This window comes from Durio zibethinus, chromosome 5, assembly GCF_047325235.1.
Source record: "Durio zibethinus cultivar Kanyao isolate XHJ-2024 chromosome 5, ASM4732523v1, whole genome shotgun sequence".
Lineage (NCBI taxonomy): Eukaryota > Viridiplantae > Streptophyta > Magnoliopsida > Malvales > Malvaceae > Durio > Durio zibethinus.
Window position 1 is genome coordinate 34,222,085 of NC_143166.1, and position 19,734 is coordinate 34,241,818.

The following is a 19,734-nucleotide window of genomic DNA, read 5'->3' on the forward strand; positions in this document are numbered from 1 at the left end:
ACAATGATCATAATCCCATTTCCACAAATTACATACTATCAGTTTCAGATTCTTTAAACAGCTTTTTATAATTACAAACTTCAGCAGAAATTTCCAGATAAGTACTTCTAACCCAAAAAAAAAAAAAAAAATCAAATCAAATAGCACAAAGATGGGAAATAGTATAACTTGGCTTTTAGGAATAAGAGTGACACTGGGTTTCTTGGTAGGATCAGGTTTATAGGATTCAGATAACCAGTGCCTTGTGCTACAAAAAAGAAGTGCAGATTCTGTTGTACAGGTAAAAATCTCAAAAACAAAACACAGTCAGATGATGAAATTTCAATGGATAGAAATCAAGTTAGCAGAAATTTACATTCGATGAAACAAAAAAAGAAGTATGTTACCTAAGGCGAAGTAGAGGATGCTTGTGCTTCCCATCCGTGTGTTTAGCTGCAGGACAAGACAACCGGTGCCCGAGCTTTGCGGACAGGGGATGGTAAGAAAATTGGCCATATTATTACATTCCAAAATTAAAAAGGAAATTAAAAGGACAAAAATGAAATGACAGCGTTTTCTCCTTCTTCAGTGTACATTTATTTGCTGCAGCCTACGGTAGCTCTCACAAATTATCAAATACATAAAAAAAGAAAAAGAAAAACATTAATTATATTAGTCGTCTCTTACAAACTTCGTTTTCCAACAAAAGGCTTCTTCTTCTCGTACTCTTTTCGCCGGCGAAGAATAAATAAATACTATAATTTTAGCCGGAGATGAATCGTTTCGGTTTCCACCGATCGGTTCAAAATTTCAACAAATTCATCTTCATAAATGATTGTTTATGATCGTTACGTGAATTTGCTTTAATTTTTTTTTTTTTTTTTTTTGTGTTTTGAGATATTGTATAAGAATAATAATAATAATTATTATTATAAATAAATTGGAATTTTTTTGATTGATCGATTGGTCGATGGAGGATTGCTCGAGCAGCGATGAGGATTACTACTATTCGTCCGATCGAGACTCCCTCGACGGGCTCGAGAATGAGGACTCGGATTTACAGTGGCCCCCTTCGAAGGGTCCCACTACCAAGGTCAAATTTTGTTTCTCTCTCGTTTGGCTTCTTCGGAATTCAGTTTCTTGTTTTAATTGTCATTGATTCCCAATTCTTGGTTTTTGGTTTTTTTTTTTTTGTTTCAGTGTAGAGCTTGGTGTTTTTGGTCTTTCCCTTATTAAAGAGTGTTTTGGGGTTTGAATTAGTTGTGGATTACCGGTAAATGACTGAGAAAGAAATGTTTTCTTTTATTGTTTCCTTTCTGGGTTTGTGGATTTTGAGGGGATAGAGTAATTTGAAGCAGCTTTGGGGTTCTATTGTGTGGGTGTGGTTTTTGTATGCTCATCAGGGAATTCTTTAATTTCATAGGCAGAGGAGCTGGTGGTCATCGAATTTGATGAATTTTTTCTACCTGATGTTGCTTGTGTTTTGTGCTTTTGTTATACTAAATGGCATTGTGTGTGCATTGAAGCTTTTCCCTCTCAGAACATAGGAAAACTTTAAGCTTTAATCTTCACGGGAAATCGTAGTAAAGAAGAACAAGATGCATAGTTTCTATTAATTCTTATCTTTCTCTTCTTTTTGGTCCCTAGTTATACTTAATTTGAAGAATGGGTATAGTTTTTTTGTGACTCTTTTTGGCACTACGCAGGTTATTACAAAAGAATCACTTTTAGCTGCACAGGTAAAAATTTATTTCCTTTCCCTTTTATTCGGGTTTCCCATGCATTCATGTTTTATTTTATAGGATTGAATTGATTGTTTTGGTTTTTTGGGTAGAGGGAGGATTTACGGAGAGTAATGGACATGCTATCTCTTAGGGAGCACCATGCTCGGACTTTACTAATTCATTACCGATGGGATGTTGAGAAGTTGCTTGTCGTACTTGTGGAGAAGGGAAAAGCAGACTTGTTTTCTGAAGCAGGTGTTTCTGTTGTTGAGAGTGAGGATACAGGAACACCAGTATCATCTTCATCTACAGCAATGTGTGACATACGCATAGAAGAGTTACCTAGTGATAAGATGACAAAAATGGACTGTGGCCATACCTTTTGCAATGACTGTAAGCACCCTTCTTAGTCTGCACTTTTTTTCTTGAAGCATCCCTATGTATGATGTATCACATAACCACGTAACATCAGCATGTACACAATGCTGAAAACTCCTGAAATTGACCCTTAGGTATCAACTTAGAACTCATATGATGACATGTGCACAAAGTTATTGAAGTTGTAACAGCTTGCACGTTTTAGTCTTTTGAGTTGATGTATTTCACTCTTCGTTTTCCAGGTTGGACAGAGCATTTTGTTGTGAAAATAAATGAGGGTCAAAGTAGGCGCATTAGGTGCGTGGCACACAAGTGCATCGCTATTTGTGATGAAGCTGTTGTTAGAAATCTAGTTGGTAAAAAGCATCCTGATCTAGCGGAGAAATTTGATCGTTTTCTTCTTGAGTCATACATCGAAGATAATAGAATGGTTAAATGGTGTCCTAGTACTCCTCATTGTGGGAATGCAATACGCGTTGAGGATGATGAATTTTGTGAGGTAGAGTGTTCTTGTGGTGTACAGTTTTGTTTCAGTTGCTTATCAGAAGCACACTCGCCATGTTCATGTATGATGTGGGGGCTTTGGACCAAGAAGTGCCGAGATGAATCAGAAACGGTCAATTGGATCACTATTCATACAAAGCCTTGTCCAAAGTGTCACAAACCTGTGGAGAAGAATGGTGGATGTAATCTTGTGAGCTGTATCTGTGGACAAGCATTTTGGTGAGGATTTCGTTTTATGTTAATTGCAGTTTGCAAATTTTTTGAAAGCTGTCCTAATGTCATTGTTGTGACAAGTACTTCTCACGAATCAAGTGTTCGATTCTGGCATAACTGTTCATTTCAAATAAAAACTTTTGAACTTGCACAAGCTGCCACCTCAACAAGAGCATAAGTGACTTTTTTTCCCTCTTTTCTGTGTCAATTTATTTATTTTTAATAATATTGGACCAAGTACTGGTATTATTTCGCTTGTTTACATGATTTACATGCTGCGGAATATGAATTACTGGAGATTTTATTTTTTTTATCACATTTTCTCTCTTTTCAACTGATGCAGTTGGCTGTGTGGTGGAGCTACTGGGCGGGACCATACTTGGTCAAGAATTGCTGGTCACAGCTGTGGTCGATACAAAGAAGATCGTGAGAAAAAGACTGAACGAGCAAAGCGAGATCTCTATCGGTATATGCATTATCACAACCGTTATAAAGCTCGTAAAGATTCCTTTAAGCTTGAGAGTAAACTCAAGGAGACTAAACTGGAGAAGGTGTCAATTTCAGCCAGGCATAAACAAAGAATTTGCATCTTAAATATGTTTCTATGGTCAGCTAAGTAAAGGTTTAAGTGGAAATTCTGAGAGAATATGACGATAAGAGGCCGACACTTACTCCCAGCAGAGTTACTAGAAGAAGGCTGATCTGTCTTGTTGCACCGTCTTACAACGACGGCCATGTGGCTATGACCTTTCTGAAATTCATTTAATATATCATACAATGGCAATGTTTCTTGAACCCTATAACATGTAAACATAAAATATATAGGATCAACCAATGAGTAAAGGGGTAAGCAGTGAATACTTTGCAGAATGATGCAAAAACAAGTTATCCATTTTTAGAGAGTATCATTTGCCATAAGATACCTTGAATCCTTCGTATAGTAACACTCTTCACAGGTACTTCATCTTCAGGGTGAATTGTCAATATATTCTTGACCTTTAAAATTAAAAGATAAATGGTTTAGTGAGTACTCAATTAACACCCATAAAATAAAAAAATAAAAAAAAAAGAAACACCATAAGGAATAGGAAAAAGTCTAAAAAGTAACATGATTCATGCAACCATTAGCATCATAAACTGGAAAGCTCGACATATCACAGAGCTTTATCCAGTTTCAAAATTTTATTTTAAAACGAATCAATTTGAAGGAGGGAAAGCGGAAAATAAGCACAGAATAACACTCCACAAACTGTAATTAACATTAGTTGTAGCCAAAGAAATATGATTACCAGAATGAGTCCAATTATGTTTGTAGGCTGCTCATAATAAACGGGCACTCTGCTATGTCCTTTCTCCAAAATTAAACTCATCAACTCCCTATCCATAGCAAGCATGTAATGGTAGCTAATCTAATGAAAATTGAAAAAGAGAAGAAAATGCTATCTTTATTAATAATTTACAGAAAATATACCTGTCAAGCTTGGCGTTAATATCAATTGCAAATGTGTCAGATATAGGAGTCATGGCATCTTTAGCTGTTTTCTCGCTGAGCTCAAGCGCTCCAGCGATAATTGTTGTCTCATCATGCGTCAGTTCTCCACCTTTTCCAGCCAAATAGAAGTCCATAAAAGGTTAGTAAATCTAAGAGTTATGACAAAAGAAAGAAGATATGAAAGAAGGCATTTCGATTCAGAAAGCAAAGAGACATCAATAATTTTACGGGGGCAAACTAACAACTGCAACAAATTAATGGCATGGCAGGTGAAATCAATGATCAAAACAAGCATTGATTCAATAAAAACAGCCAAGTTAAAACAACTAAGTTACAGTACAAAGTGATGTACACAACTAAAGGGAACACTAAAATCCTTTTACGCAATGTTTCTCGAAATACTAAGAGGCAGTTAAGCACACCTCGTTCCCATGCAAATTTACTAAGGTTTTCAACTCAGCCCTTCGAAAAAGTGCTACATGTCCATGGCCCAGCAGAAAGTCTAACAGCTGAAAATCACATAAGATATTTTACAGTCAAGACAGCTATTTGCAGGAATTTACAAGCTTAATTGTCTTTCTCATTGTTAAAAGCGCATTAATGGTGTGTGCTTTTAGCAACATTCATCACCTTGCTTATCGGGTAGGCAACAGGAAAACAGATCCAAACAAGAAGTTGAACGATTGGAGCCACTGTTGCACCAATTGCCAAACCATATCGAGAACAAACAGATTGTGGTATTATCTGCAAATACAATTAAAATGTAATTAGGAAATGCATAGAACTTGCTGCCTTTTAATGCAGCTATATGTAATTTCACTTTCCAAGAGCAAGTCTTAAGCCGGAACAGTTGGAAAACAATTTTTAAAACCAATTGCTGGAACCTTCCGGGAAAAGTTGCTCAGCCAAAATTTTAGCAAACGGTATCTGAGTGACACAAATCAAAAGGGTCAGATCACAAAATGTCATGTTCATGGTTCAACAAGGATGTCTACTTGCGCTGAATTCAAAAGTGCTTCAATTCAAATAATCTAAGGTGGATTCTCACCTCACCAAACAGAAGAATCAAGGTCACCGAAATCAGGATAGCACCCCCAGCTGACACCAGACCATCAAGGAAAATAGGAAGTGCCTGATAAAAGTAACAAAAGTTCCAAAACATTAACATTTTCCAACACATGTAACCGGATCACCTGTTGAAGATGTATCTATAATATATACCTCCATTGCAGCAGCATTGCATATAAGTAGCGTACAAAGCAACAAATGCTGTTTTTGGACAACCGGCAATATCTTTGCGGTTCCAAACAAGAATTAAAGTTGGCACGGGCAGCATTTAATCTGAATATCGAACATGCAGTATATAAAGCAATATCTGACAATAATTTCATTAACCATCACTAAATTATAGGATCACCATTTGGTTTTGTCATGTAATTTGCATGTCTATCCTTCCAAATTTGCTGCATTTCAGGAACAAAGTTTTCTTTGCTATAAAAACCTTATTGATTAAAATCCATAGATTTTGTTCTTTCATTCCCTTGGTTTCTTCAAAAAATATATATTTATGAACCATAAATTTCAAAGAACAAGTTAAATTAGCCAGGAAAACGGATAAATTTACATCAACCTCGGGCAAAAAGTAAAGATTCTATCATTCAATTCATGATTTTAGTTCATTTGTTATCTATCAATCAAATAAAGCAAAGACTTCAAGTAAAGCTAAGGCATCCACACCATTGCCATCACCAACACCATAAAAGATAACACTTTGATCCATTTATTTTCTTTCCTTAATTAAAAAAACAAAAAGAAAAAACGCATTAAACTCGTTTCTAAAAAATAAAAAGAAGAAATAGATTAAATGAAGAAATACCGGCATGTTTACGATCCTTAGGAGTGCCAGACTTGGCAATAACCTCAAGATCAACGAGACTTAACGACATAAGGCCCAAAGTAAGGCCCGACATCAAACCGGCAAACATCACCAACGACACTATTATCACTATGTGAATAAAGAAATCCGTCTCGCAACATCTGTACTCCACCGCCATTCAAGCCAACGTCACAAACCCAGAAAAGAAACAGAAGAAAGCTGCCGATTTGGCGTAAAAAGAGAAGCTTTGAGTTTGGGTCCGGTTGGACAGTGACAAGTATTACTAGCTTATACTTTGTGATTGAATTGGAAACACAAACATATGCGGTTCCAATCTATACGGTTGTGAGTTTTGAGCTTATTGTTTTTCGTGTTCTATGATCATCTATTGTTTGTATTAGCATGCAATTTTTAATCAAAGCTTGTGATTTACCAAGATTTTGTCTTGGAAAAAATAATTTTTTATTTGTCCGTTAGATTTGTTGTCCAAAAACTCTTTTGATTATCTGAAACGATGCCGAAACCCCAACTAATTATTGGTTTATTATCACGATCAGATCACATTATGAAAGAAATCTACACCCCTAACACAACATAAAAATGAAATATAAAAATAATCCGATTTAAAATTATAATAATAAAATATAAAAATAATATAATTTAAAATTATAATAATTATTATATATAAATTTAATAAAATAAAAAATATTTTTTATATTTTTATATTGATATAAATTATAATATATAATTTACGTATAAAAATATAATATAAAAATATAAATTTTAATATTTTATATTATATAAATATACAAATCATCGTATCTTATCTTTTTTATCGTTAATTGTCTCTCAACTTATTATTATAATCAGATAAGACATCATAAAAAATATATCGTTTTCATCGTATTATTATAAATTATTATTCAATAATTTTATATATATTTAAATATAACAAAGAGTAGGATTTTGCGCAACTCCAGCTGTTATCTACTTAAAATTTTTTCATGTAGTTTAACACTAAAATTAAACAGTTGCTTACCCTTCTTCATGTAATTGGATTTTGCTTGCTCTTCTTCACGTGCAAATCACAATTTCGACGAACTGGCTTTCAACTTGTAAAATTAAATTCTATATATTTTAATCTGTTAAGTTTTTTTTTTATTATTGATTTTATATATTTGTGCACTTTTAATTGTTTTTTCTTCTTAATCGTAATGCAATTTGGTAAGTCAAATATTTGTTTGTTGAATATTATCATATTGGGAAAATTCAACACACACAAGTGTAGTACTTACAAATAAAATAACAAGTTTAAATCAAACACAAATATATTTTGTTCGATTTAATTGAAAATGATTTATTTTAAATTTAATTTACTAACAAATAAATTTTTAAAATTATAAAATTTTTAAAATGAGAAAAGTTTTCAAAAACTCTCTACTTAAAACTTAATCCAAAATTCAATTACATTATTTTAATAGTTTATTCTCATAACTATTTTTTTGGTGTCTAACTATATGAGATTATCAAACCAAATCTAAAATATCCTATTTATAGGGTGAAATCATTTATACTTTTATTAAATTCTTGATGTGAGATACAAGACAAACTTAAAAATTCATTAACTTTCAATATGAAATTATGAAATTTAAGATAAATTTTAACATATCATTCATCATCAATAAAATGTACTATTACTTCAATTAATTTTTCAAATAAAATAAATGTTTTATACGTTTAAAATGAGTGTTTAATCATCAATAAAGACTTAACGCAATATTTTATGCTAAAGTATTTATATATATATATAGTGAAAATGGAGAACTCAAAGCGAATTTATGAACAAGAAAAAATATGATCACGATTTGGGACAATATTTATTTTATCTTTTAAACCATAAAATAGCCGTAACAGATTTGAATTTTCGTAGCCGTAACAATTTGATCGTAGAATAGTCACCATTGACTACATACATAGCGGACCAGCCCTATGCGATCAATCTGCAGCAATTACAACTGCATTTGCATGCCTTTTCACTTTCTGTAGGGCGGTTCTTCTTGTAGTGATTACCTAATGTTGTGGTCACAACCAATTCTAATCCATTAGGTTGTTCTTCGCCGACGTCGTTGTCTCCTTGATCTGCAACATCCAAATGCTACGTTTTTTTTTGGACCATATTATTTGGCACCGCTAATTTAACGATCCATACTCAATTTATATTTGCAGTTAAATTATCTTTGAGAGATCCACTTTTAAAAATACCATTGTCAAATCCTGATGCTACAGGCAAATGATCTAAAGAAGAAGGCTTGACCGCTCAAGACAAATGTCAAATTACACTAAACTAAATTAAATATTAAATTTGATAATTTAAAATATAATACGATCATAAGATATAAATATAATATAAAAATAATTTAATTTAAAATTTTAATAATAATTGTATATAATTTTAATAAAATAAAAAAATATATATTTTATTTTTTATATTAATAAAAATGATAACATATAATTTTTATATAAATTTTAGTATTTTATAACGCCAAATTTGTTAGACACTCACCGACAGTAATCATTATTAGTAGATAAATGTTGGATCGTTTTTAAGGCTTTTAACGGCTTGCAATTGAGACAAAAATGTCTACTTTTGCAATATTGGACAAACATCTTCAAAATTCTACCTGAGATGAGATCAGCCTGAGACCAAGCCAGGTCCATAGCCACATCAAAAAACTTAATTTAATATAGGTGTATTTTAATAAATTTTCTGTAATTTACTAATATTAATCACACTAAAATTTATAAAAATATAAAAAAAAATAGTAATTATTTTTTAAAAAAGTCTTATATTTATAATTTATATTTATATATGATTATAAATTTTTTATTTGATATAATTTGATCACTAATAAAAATATTCCATTAACGTGTAAAATGTGATTTATTTTCAAATATATTATCATAAATTAATCTTTAATTTTTATTTATTTGAAAATATTATTTAGTTTCTGGTGAAATTTTTTTCAATAATAAAAAGGAAGCCTTCAAACTTTTAAGTTTATATGTTAAAGTTTCATCAAATGATGATTTTGCTTATTGATTGATTTATTATTAATTTAATTTGTTTATTGATTTTTTTTATATATATTAACTTTTTAATGAAAACATGAAATAATATATTTTATAGTTTTTTAAATTTAGATTTTTGGATTTAAGTATTTAACATAATTTTTTTCAATAAAATAATATATACAGCAAAAGTTAAAATATTATTCCAGTGAACTTTTTATTGACTGCGCCTTGGCTTTGTCACGTACATTATTTTAAAATTACAAGAAGTAAATAAGTTTTTTTTTTCTTAAAAAATAACAACTCATGCGGGCAGACGTAAGCATGATCCGCATGAAACTTGCTGGCCATGTCGTAATCTCGGAGTGGAATCTTATGTTTCACAATTTTTTATATAAGCAGTCCCAATTTAAAAATAAAAAATATTTATAAGTATTTATATTTCTATTTTAAATTTATAAAAAAAAAAATTAAAATAATTATACAAATTAATTAAATTAAATTTTATATTTTATATTTCATAATTTTTATATATAATTATATCAGAATTTCAACATTCAGAACAGATGCATTGGTGCTTACCAAGAAATACAAATATGTGAAATGATCTTATTGTAATCCATCTTAACAGTCTTAAAATTAAAAATCGACATTTGTCTAGTGATTAAGGAAATTTTATGAGAATATAAAAATTTTGATTTCTGAGTTAAGAATTTTCGCTATGTTCCCTTCTAAATCAAGAAAAATAAAATAAAAGCTGATGTATAACATCTTATTATTTAATTATGTGTTTTAAAAAATTAAGGTTTAAAAAAAATGATTACCTAACAAAAACAACATAAACAGTTGTCAATTTTCTAGAAATTTGGAGACCAAAATTTTTTATAGTTATTTACCTTTTATATGATTGATCATATATAGAAAAAAAATTACAGAAAAGATGCAAACATGTTCTAAAATTAGTCTGGCCAGACTTTCGGAAAGTTGCTTTGAACAAATCTGTTTTATTAAACTGTTATGAATTCTTATCTGAATTCGTTGCTTTGAGCAAATTTCGCTTAATATTACCTATTTCCAACTTGTTATAAATAGCCTTCACAAATTTCTCATTCTTCATCAATCACCATTGCCTTTACCTTTGAGAACCCAGCTAGAAACCAAAATGGCTTGGCACAGAATTGCATTAGCAGTTGCTTTAGTCTCATCCTTTGCTTTGCCTTGTTTCGCCCAAAGCTTGAAAAAAGAATTCTTGGATCCTCAAAATGAAGTTCGTGCTGACGTGAACGTTGAGGCATTGACTTGGGATGACCAAGTGGCAGCCTATGCGCAAAACTATGCCGATCAAAGAATTGGGGACTGTGATCTTGTTCATTCTGGGGGTCAATATGGGGAGAACATTGCATGGGGTAGTGGTGACCTTTCGATCGCAGATGCAGTCAAAATGTGGGTTGGTGAGAAGGTCTATTATGATGGCCGCTCAAATAGTTGCGCTTCAGGCCAGATTTGTGCCCATTATACTCAGGTGGTTTGGCGCAACTCGGTCCATGTAGGGTGCGCAAAGGTAAGGTGTGCTAATGGAGGAACTTTCATCACTTGCAACTATGACCCTCCTGGCAACGCCTTCGGGGAGACACCTTTTTAAAACTTCTAACTATCAAATGAGTACCTAGTAATTTTTATCATGTCATTTAAAATACCGTATATAAAATATAATTTTCATATTTTCGTTATCATCATTAACATCATTGTCGCTTTCCGATCACTATCATCACTGCTATCATCTGATTCTGTTCCACTACCTACAACCATCTACACTAATTGCTGGCTGATTACCAGCTATAGCAGATTCAGCAGCAGCCAGAGCCACGGGTGTGAAGATCAGGTACAGCCAGCATCAAATCCTGTCGTATAATATGCAACCAAAAATTACAACAAACTCATAGACCACACAATTTGCACAATCCGAGAAAGAGAGAATCCAACTGCAAAGTTACCATTTCAATAACTTCAGATTCATTCCCATTGAATACTTCAATATCAAATACTTTGAGAATTAATCTACATTTTGAGATGGATTAGAAATTTAAAAAGAGCACATACTGATGAGCAAAATTTGACTAAGAATAAAAAACAAACCTTTGTGTCAAGCTCAAGCCTTTTATTAGCTTCTGCCATGACTCCCAGGAAATCTTTCACTTTTCCCAAAACGGCAACATTCAGAAAGAAGATTTCAGCACTCAGCAGAAGCTTCTAATTCCCAAGAAACAATTTTCTCTAGAGATGTTGGATTTCTGATAGTTTCAGAAATTGGCAATTATGTTTCGTAACCGAAATACCAAAAATAGAACCTCAAGGCTCAAACAATGATCATAATCCCATTTCCACAAATTACATACTATCAGTTTCAGATTCTTTAAACAGCTTTTTATAATTACAAACTTCAGCAGAAATTTCCAGATAAGTACTTCTAACCCAAAAAAAAAAAAAAAAATCAAATCAAATAGCACAAAGATGGGAAATAGTATAACTTGGCTTTTAGGAATAAGAGTGACACTGGGTTTCTTGGTAGGATCAGGTTTATAGGATTCAGATAACCAGTGCCTTGTGCTACAAAAAAGAAGTGCAGATTCTGTTGTACAGGTAAAAATCTCAAAAACAAAACACAGTCAGATGATGAAATTTCAATGGATAGAAATCAAGTTAGCAGAAATTTACATTCGATGAAACAAAAAAAGAAGTATGTTACCTAAGGCGAAGTAGAGGATGCTTGTGCTTCCCATCCGTGTGTTTAGCTGCAGGACAAGACAACCGGTGCCCGAGCTTTGCGGACAGGGGATGGTAAGAAAATTGGCCATATTATTACATTCCAAAATTAAAAAGGAAATTAAAAGGACAAAAATGAAATGACAGCGTTTTCTCCTTCTTCAGTGTACATTTATTTGCTGCAGCCTACGGTAGCTCTCACAAATTATCAAATACATAAAAAAAGAAAAAGAAAAACATTAATTATATTAGTCGTCTCTTACAAACTTCGTTTTCCAACAAAAGGCTTCTTCTTCTCGTACTCTTTTCGCCGGCGAAGAATAAATAAATACTATAATTTTAGCCGGAGATGAATCGTTTCGGTTTCCACCGATCGGTTCAAAATTTCAACAAATTCATCTTCATAAATGATTGTTTATGATCGTTACGTGAATTTGCTTTAATTTTTTTTTTTTTTTTTTTTTTGTGTTTTGAGATATTGTATAAGAATAATAATAATAATTATTATTATAAATAAATTGGAATTTTTTTGATTGATCGATTGGTCGATGGAGGATTGCTCGAGCAGCGATGAGGATTACTACTATTCGTCCGATCGAGACTCCCTCGACGGGCTCGAGAATGAGGACTCGGATTTACAGTGGCCCCCTTCGAAGGGTCCCACTACCAAGGTCAAATTTTGTTTCTCTCTCGTTTGGCTTCTTCGGAATTCAGTTTCTTGTTTTAATTGTCATTGATTCCCAATTCTTGGTTTTTGGTTTTTTTTTTTTTGTTTCAGTGTAGAGCTTGGTGTTTTTGGTCTTTCCCTTATTAAAGAGTGTTTTGGGGTTTGAATTAGTTGTGGATTACCGGTAAATGACTGAGAAAGAAATGTTTTCTTTTATTGTTTCCTTTCTGGGTTTGTGGATTTTGAGGGGATAGAGTAATTTGAAGCAGCTTTGGGGTTCTATTGTGTGGGTGTGGTTTTTGTATGCTCATCAGGGAATTCTTTAATTTCATAGGCAGAGGAGCTGGTGGTCATCGAATTTGATGAATTTTTTCTACCTGATGTTGCTTGTGTTTTGTGCTTTTGTTATACTAAATGGCATTGTGTGTGCATTGAAGCTTTTCCCTCTCAGAACATAGGAAAACTTTAAGCTTTAATCTTCACGGGAAATCGTAGTAAAGAAGAACAAGATGCATAGTTTCTATTAATTCTTATCTTTCTCTTCTTTTTGGTCCCTAGTTATACTTAATTTGAAGAATGGGTATAGTTTTTTTGTGACTCTTTTTGGCACTACGCAGGTTATTACAAAAGAATCACTTTTAGCTGCACAGGTAAAAATTTATTTCCTTTCCCTTTTATTCGGGTTTCCCATGCATTCATGTTTTATTTTATAGGATTGAATTGATTGTTTTGGTTTTTTGGGTAGAGGGAGGATTTACGGAGAGTAATGGACATGCTATCTCTTAGGGAGCACCATGCTCGGACTTTACTAATTCATTACCGATGGGATGTTGAGAAGTTGCTTGTCGTACTTGTGGAGAAGGGAAAAGCAGACTTGTTTTCTGAAGCAGGTGTTTCTGTTGTTGAGAGTGAGGATACAGGAACACCAGTATCATCTTCATCTACAGCAATGTGTGACATACGCATAGAAGAGTTACCTAGTGATAAGATGACAAAAATGGACTGTGGCCATACCTTTTGCAATGACTGTAAGCACCCTTCTTAGTCTGCACTTTTTTTCTTGAAGCATCCCTATGTATGATGTATCACATAACCACGTAACATCAGCATGTACACAATGCTGAAAACTCCTGAAATTGACCCTTAGGTATCAACTTAGAACTCATATGATGACATGTGCACAAAGTTATTGAAGTTGTAACAGCTTGCACGTTTTAGTCTTTTGAGTTGATGTATTTCACTCTTCGTTTTCCAGGTTGGACAGAGCATTTTGTTGTGAAAATAAATGAGGGTCAAAGTAGGCGCATTAGGTGCGTGGCACACAAGTGCATCGCTATTTGTGATGAAGCTGTTGTTAGAAATCTAGTTGGTAAAAAGCATCCTGATCTAGCGGAGAAATTTGATCGTTTTCTTCTTGAGTCATACATCGAAGATAATAGAATGGTTAAATGGTGTCCTAGTACTCCTCATTGTGGGAATGCAATACGCGTTGAGGATGATGAATTTTGTGAGGTAGAGTGTTCTTGTGGTGTACAGTTTTGTTTCAGTTGCTTATCAGAAGCACACTCGCCATGTTCATGTATGATGTGGGGGCTTTGGACCAAGAAGTGCCGAGATGAATCAGAAACGGTCAATTGGATCACTATTCATACAAAGCCTTGTCCAAAGTGTCACAAACCTGTGGAGAAGAATGGTGGATGTAATCTTGTGAGCTGTATCTGTGGACAAGCATTTTGGTGAGGATTTCGTTTTATGTTAATTGCAGTTTGCAAATTTTTTGAAAGCTGTCCTAATGTCATTGTTGTGACAAGTACTTCTCACGAATCAAGTGTTCGATTCTGGCATAACTGTTCATTTCAAATAAAAACTTTTGAACTTGCACAAGCTGCCACCTCAACAAGAGCATAAGTGACTTTTTTTCCCTCTTTTCTGTGTCAATTTATTTATTTTTAATAATATTGGACCAAGTACTGGTATTATTTCGCTTGTTTACATGATTTACATGCTGCGGAATATGAATTACTGGAGATTTTATTTTTTTTATCACATTTTCTCTCTTTTCAACTGATGCAGTTGGCTGTGTGGTGGAGCTACTGGGCGGGACCATACTTGGTCAAGAATTGCTGGTCACAGCTGTGGTCGATACAAAGAAGATCGTGAGAAAAAGACTGAACGAGCAAAGCGAGATCTCTATCGGTATATGCATTATCACAACCGTTATAAAGCTCGTAAAGATTCCTTTAAGCTTGAGAGTAAACTCAAGGAGACTAAACTGGAGAAGGTGTCAATTTCAGCCAGGCATAAACAAAGAATTTGCATCTTAAATATGTTTCTATGGTCAGCTAAGTAAAGGTTTAAGTGGAAATTCTGAGAGAATATGACGATAAGAGGCCGACACTTACTCCCAGCAGAGTTACTAGAAGAAGGCTGATCTGTCTTGTTGCACCGTCTTACAACGACGGCCATGTGGCTATGACCTTTCTGAAATTCATTTAATATATCATACAATGGCAATGTTTCTTGAACCCTATAACATGTAAACATAAAATATATAGGATCAACCAATGAGTAAAGGGGTAAGCAGTGAATACTTTGCAGAATGATGCAAAAACAAGTTATCCATTTTTAGAGAGTATCATTTGCCATAAGATACCTTGAATCCTTCGTATAGTAACACTCTTCACAGGTACTTCATCTTCAGGGTGAATTGTCAATATATTCTTGACCTTTAAAATTAAAAGATAAATGGTTTAGTGAGTACTCAATTAACACCCATAAAATAAAAAAATAAAAAAAAAAGAAACACCATAAGGAATAGGAAAAAGTCTAAAAAGTAACATGATTCATGCAACCATTAGCATCATAAACTGGAAAGCTCGACATATCACAGAGCTTTATCCAGTTTCAAAATTTTATTTTAAAACGAATCAATTTGAAGGAGGGAAAGCGGAAAATAAGCACAGAATAACACTCCACAAACTGTAATTAACATTAGTTGTAGCCAAAGAAATATGATTACCAGAATGAGTCCAATTATGTTTGTAGGCTGCTCATAATAAACGGGCACTCTGCTATGTCCTTTCTCCAAAATTAAACTCATCAACTCCCTATCCATAGCAAGCATGTAATGGTAGCTAATCTAATGAAAATTGAAAAAGAGAAGAAAATGCTATCTTTATTAATAATTTACAGAAAATATACCTGTCAAGCTTGGCGTTAATATCAATTGCAAATGTGTCAGATATAGGAGTCATGGCATCTTTAGCTGTTTTCTCGCTGAGCTCAAGCGCTCCAGCGATAATTGTTGTCTCATCATGCGTCAGTTCTCCACCTTTTCCAGCCAAATAGAAGTCCATAAAAGGTTAGTAAATCTAAGAGTTATGACAAAAGAAAGAAGATATGAAAGAAGGCATTTCGATTCAGAAAGCAAAGAGACATCAATAATTTTACGGGGGCAAACTAACAACTGCAACAAATTAATGGCATGGCAGGTGAAATCAATGATCAAAACAAGCATTGATTCAATAAAAACAGCCAAGTTAAAACAACTAAGTTACAGTACAAAGTGATGTACACAACTAAAGGGAACACTAAAATCCTTTTACGCAATGTTTCTCGAAATACTAAGAGGCAGTTAAGCACACCTCGTTCCCATGCAAATTTACTAAGGTTTTCAACTCAGCCCTTCGAAAAAGTGCTACATGTCCATGGCCCAGCAGAAAGTCTAACAGCTGAAAAACACATAAGATATTTTACAGTCAAGACAGCTATTTGCAGGAATTTACAAGCTTAATTGTCTTTCTCATTGTTAAAAGCGCATTAATGGTGTGTGCTTTTAGCAACATTCATCACCTTGCTTATCGGGTAGGCAACAGGAAAACAGATCCAAACAAGAAGTTGAACGATTGGAGCCACTGTTGCACCAATTGCCAAACCATATCGAGAACAAACAGATTGTGGTATTATCTGCAAATACAATTAAAATGTAATTAGGAAATGCATAGAACTTGCTGCCTTTTAATGCAGCTATATGTAATTTCACTTTCCAAGAGCAAGTCTTAAGCCGGAACAGTTGGAAAACAATTTTTAAAACCAATTGCTGGAACCTTCCGGGAAAAGTTGCTCAGCCAAAATTTTAGCAAACGGTATCTGAGTGACACAAATCAAAAGGGTCAGATCACAAAATGTCATGTTCATGGTTCAACAAGGATGTCTACTTGCGCTGAATTCAAAAGTGCTTCAATTCAAATAATCTAAGGTGGATTCTCACCTCACCAAACAGAAGAATCAAGGTCACCGAAATCAGGATAGCACCCCCAGCTGACACCAGACCATCAAGGAAAATAGGAAGTGCCTGATAAAAGTAACAAAAGTTCCAAAACATTAACATTTTCCAACACATGTAACCGGATCACCTGTTGAAGATGTATCTATAATATATACCTCCATTGCAGCAGCATTGCATATAAGTAGCGTACAAAGCAACAAATGCTGTTTTTGGACAACCGGCAATATCTTTGCGGTTCCAAACAAGAATTAAAGTTGGCACGGGCAGCATTTAATCTGAATATCGAACATGCAGTATATAAAGCAATATCTGACAATAATTTCATTAACCATCACTAAATTATAGGATCACCATTTGGTTTTGTCATGTAATTTGCATGTCTATCCTTCCAAATTTGCTGCATTTCAGGAACAAAGTTTTCTTTGCTATAAAAACCTTATTGATTAAAATCCATAGATTTTGTTCTTTCATTCCCTTGGTTTCTTCAAAAAATATATATTTATGAACCATAAATTTCAAAGAACAAGTTAAATTAGCCAGGAAAACGGATAAATTTACATCAACCTCGGGCAAAAAGTAAAGATTCTATCATTCAATTCATGATTTTAGTTCATTTGTTATCTATCAATCAAATAAAGCAAAGACTTCAAGTAAAGCTAAGGCATCCACACCATTGCCATCACCAACACCATAAAAGATAACACTTTGATCCATTTATTTTCTTTCCTTAATTAAAAAAACAAAAAGAAAAAACGCATTAAACTCGTTTCTAAAAAATAAAAAGAAGAAATAGATTAAATGAAGAAATACCGGCATGTTTACGATCCTTAGGAGTGCCAGACTTGGCAATAACCTCAAGATCAACGAGACTTAACGACATAAGGCCCAAAGTAAGGCCCGACATCAAACCGGCAAACATCACCAACGACACTATTATCACTATGTGAATAAAGAAATCCGTCTCGCAACATCTGTACTCCACCGCCATTCAAGCCAACGTCACAAACCCAGAAAAGAAACAGAAGAAAGCTGCCGATTTGGCGTAAAAAGAGAAGCTTTGAGTTTGGGTCCGGTTGGACAGTGACAAGTATTACTAGCTTATACTTTGTGATTGAATTGGAAACACAAACATATGCGGTTCCAATCTATACGGTTGTGAGTTTTGAGCTTATTGTTTTTCGTGTTCTATGATCATCTATTGTTTGTATTAGCATGCAATTTTTAATCAAAGCTTGTGATTTACCAAGATTTTGTCTTGGAAAAAATAATTTTTTATTTGTCCGTTAGATTTGTTGTCCAAAAACTCTTTTGATTATCTGAAACGATGCCGAAACCCCAACTAATTATTGGTTTATTATCACGATCAGATCACATTATGAAAGAAATCTACACCCCTAACACAACATAAAAATGAAATATAAAAATAATCCGATTTAAAATTATAATAATAAAATATAAAAATAATATAATTTAAAATTATAATAATTATTATATATAAATTTAATAAAATAAAAAATATTTTTTATATTTTTATATTGATATAAATTATAATATATAATTTACGTATAAAAATATAATATAAAAATATAAATTTTAATATTTTATATTATATAAATATACAAATCATCGTATCTTATCTTTTTTATCGTTAATTGTCTCTCAACTTATTATTATAATCAGATAAGACATCATAAAAAATATATCGTTTTCATCGTATTATTATAAATTATTATTCAATAATTTTATATATATTTAAATATAACAAAGAGTAGGATTTTGCGCAACTCCAGCTGTTATCTACTTAAAATTTTTTCATGTAGTTTAACACTAAAATTAAACAGTTGCTTACCCTTCTTCATGTAATTGGATTTTGCTTGCTCTTCTTCACGTGCAAATCACAATTTCGACGAACTGGCTTTCAACTTGTAAAATTAAATTCTATATATTTTAATCTGTTAAGTTTTTTTTTTATTATTGATTTTATATATTTGTGCACTTTTAATTGTTTTTTCTTCTTAATCGTAATGCAATTTGGTAAGTCAAATATTTGTTTGTTGAATATTATCATATTGGGAAAATTCAACACACACAAGTGTAGTACTTACAAATAAAATAACAAGTTTAAATCAAACACAAATATATTTTGTTCGATTTAATTGAAAATGATTTATTTTAAATTTAATTTACTAACAAATAAATTTTTAAAATTATAAAATTTTTAAAATGAGAAAAGTTTTCAAAAACTCTCTACTTAAAACTTAATCCAAAATTCAATTACATTATTTTAATAGTTTATTCTCATAACTATTTTTTTGGTGTCTAACTATATGAGATTATCAAACAAAATCTAAAATATCCTATTTATAGGGTGAAATCATTTATACTTTTATTAAATTCTTGATGTGAGATACAAGACAAACTTAAAAATTCATTAACTTTCAATATGAAATTATGAAATTTAAGATAAATTTTAACATATCATTCATCATCAATAAAATGTACTATTACTTCAATTAATTTTTCAAATAAAATAAATGTTTTATACGTTTAAAATGAGTGTTTAATCATCAATAAAGACTTAACGCAATATTTTATGCTAAAGTATTTATATATATATATAGTGAAAATGGAGAACTCAAAGCGAATTTATGAACAAGAAAAAATATGATCACGATTTGGGACAATATTTATTTTATCTTTTAAACCATAAAATAGCCGTAACAGATTTGAATTTTCGTAGCCGTAACAATTTGATCGTAGAATAGTCACCATTGACTACAT

General features: G+C 32.5%; 5 protein-coding genes across 5 annotated transcripts; 3 read left to right on the forward strand and 2 right to left on the reverse strand.

The window, feature by feature from the left end:
- Nucleotides 1-811: 811 nt before the first annotated feature.
- Nucleotides 812-3,700, forward strand: LOC149518966 (putative E3 ubiquitin-protein ligase ARI2). Its single transcript, XM_089761351.1, has 5 exons — nt 812-1,072; nt 1,686-1,718; nt 1,814-2,096; nt 2,324-2,804; nt 3,142-3,700. The coding sequence occupies exons 1-5, from the start codon at nt 950-952 to the stop codon at nt 3,416-3,418; spliced, it is 1,197 nt and encodes a 398-aa protein (XP_089617477.1). The 5' UTR covers nt 812-949; the 3' UTR covers nt 3,419-3,700.
- Nucleotides 3,423-6,344, reverse strand: LOC149518967 (DUF21 domain-containing protein At2g14520-like). The gene is made up of 14 exons (XM_089760430.1): nt 6,167-6,344; nt 5,547-5,665; nt 5,339-5,422; nt 5,162-5,217; nt 5,076-5,082; nt 4,921-5,034; nt 4,693-4,799; nt 4,519-4,616; nt 4,270-4,399; nt 4,088-4,202; nt 3,907-3,960; nt 3,712-3,794; nt 3,515-3,595; nt 3,423-3,435 (listed from the first exon to the last, which is right to left on the reverse strand). Exons 1-14 carry the CDS (start codon nt 6,342-6,344, stop codon nt 3,423-3,425), a joined length of 1,239 nt encoding a protein of 412 aa, XP_089616556.1.
- Nucleotides 6,345-9,988: 3,644 nt separating this feature from the next.
- LOC149518968 (pathogenesis-related protein 1C-like) lies at nt 9,989-11,159 on the forward strand. The gene has a single exon (XM_089761354.1). It carries the CDS (start codon nt 10,398-10,400, stop codon nt 10,875-10,877), a length of 480 nt encoding a protein of 159 aa, XP_089617480.1. The 5' UTR covers nt 9,989-10,397; the 3' UTR covers nt 10,878-11,159.
- A 1,246-nt stretch (nt 11,160-12,405) lies between these two features.
- On the forward strand, nt 12,406-15,297 carry LOC149518969 (putative E3 ubiquitin-protein ligase ARI2). The gene is made up of 5 exons (XM_089761353.1): nt 12,406-12,669; nt 13,283-13,315; nt 13,411-13,693; nt 13,921-14,401; nt 14,739-15,297. The coding sequence occupies exons 1-5, from the start codon at nt 12,547-12,549 to the stop codon at nt 15,013-15,015; spliced, it is 1,197 nt and encodes a 398-aa protein (XP_089617479.1). The 5' UTR covers nt 12,406-12,546; the 3' UTR covers nt 15,016-15,297.
- Nucleotides 15,020-17,941, reverse strand: LOC149518970 (DUF21 domain-containing protein At2g14520-like). Its single transcript, XM_089760431.1, has 14 exons — nt 17,764-17,941; nt 17,144-17,262; nt 16,936-17,019; nt 16,759-16,814; nt 16,673-16,679; nt 16,518-16,631; nt 16,290-16,396; nt 16,116-16,213; nt 15,867-15,996; nt 15,685-15,799; nt 15,504-15,557; nt 15,309-15,391; nt 15,112-15,192; nt 15,020-15,032 (listed from the first exon to the last, which is right to left on the reverse strand). The coding sequence occupies exons 1-14, from the start codon at nt 17,939-17,941 to the stop codon at nt 15,020-15,022; spliced, it is 1,239 nt and encodes a 412-aa protein (XP_089616557.1).
- Nucleotides 17,942-19,734: the final 1,793 nt, after the last annotated feature.

What these genes read in the sequence shown, in the direction of transcription:
- LOC149518968 (XM_089761354.1), top strand. Translation starts at nt 10,398, where the DNA reads ATGGCTTGGCACAGAATTGCATTAGCAGTTGCTTTAGTCTCATCCTTT.
- LOC149518967 (XM_089760430.1), bottom strand. Translation starts at nt 6,344, where the DNA reads ATGGCGGTGGAGTACAGATGTTGCGAGACGGATTTCTTTATTCACATA. An exon ending in TAAGGATCGTAAACATGCCG is followed by an intron (nt 5,666 to 6,166) that starts GTATTTCTTCAT and finishes AATTATTGTCAG; the next exon opens with ATATTGCTTTATATACTGCA. An exon ending in AGGATTCAAGGTATCTTATG is followed by an intron (nt 3,596 to 3,711) that starts GCAAATGATACT and finishes TACATGTTATAG; the next exon opens with GGTTCAAGAAACATTGCCAT.
- LOC149518966 (XM_089761351.1), top strand. Translation starts at nt 950, where the DNA reads ATGGAGGATTGCTCGAGCAGCGATGAGGATTACTACTATTCGTCCGAT. An exon ending in CCATACCTTTTGCAATGACT is followed by an intron (nt 2,097 to 2,323) that starts GTAAGCACCCTT and finishes TTCGTTTTCCAG; the next exon opens with GTTGGACAGAGCATTTTGTT. An exon ending in ATCTGTGGACAAGCATTTTG is followed by an intron (nt 2,805 to 3,141) that starts GTGAGGATTTCG and finishes CAACTGATGCAG; the next exon opens with TTGGCTGTGTGGTGGAGCTA.
- LOC149518970 (XM_089760431.1), bottom strand. Translation starts at nt 17,941, where the DNA reads ATGGCGGTGGAGTACAGATGTTGCGAGACGGATTTCTTTATTCACATA. An exon ending in TTGCCTACCCGATAAGCAAG is followed by an intron (nt 16,397 to 16,517) that starts GTGATGAATGTT and finishes TGTGTTTTTCAG; the next exon opens with CTGTTAGACTTTCTGCTGGG. An exon ending in GCAGTTGTTAGTTTGCCCCC is followed by an intron (nt 15,997 to 16,115) that starts GTAAAATTATTG and finishes TGGCTGGAAAAG; the next exon opens with GTGGAGAACTGACGCATGAT.
- LOC149518969 (XM_089761353.1), top strand. Translation starts at nt 12,547, where the DNA reads ATGGAGGATTGCTCGAGCAGCGATGAGGATTACTACTATTCGTCCGAT. An exon ending in CGAAGGGTCCCACTACCAAG is followed by an intron (nt 12,670 to 13,282) that starts GTCAAATTTTGT and finishes GGCACTACGCAG; the next exon opens with GTTATTACAAAAGAATCACT. An exon ending in ATCTGTGGACAAGCATTTTG is followed by an intron (nt 14,402 to 14,738) that starts GTGAGGATTTCG and finishes CAACTGATGCAG; the next exon opens with TTGGCTGTGTGGTGGAGCTA.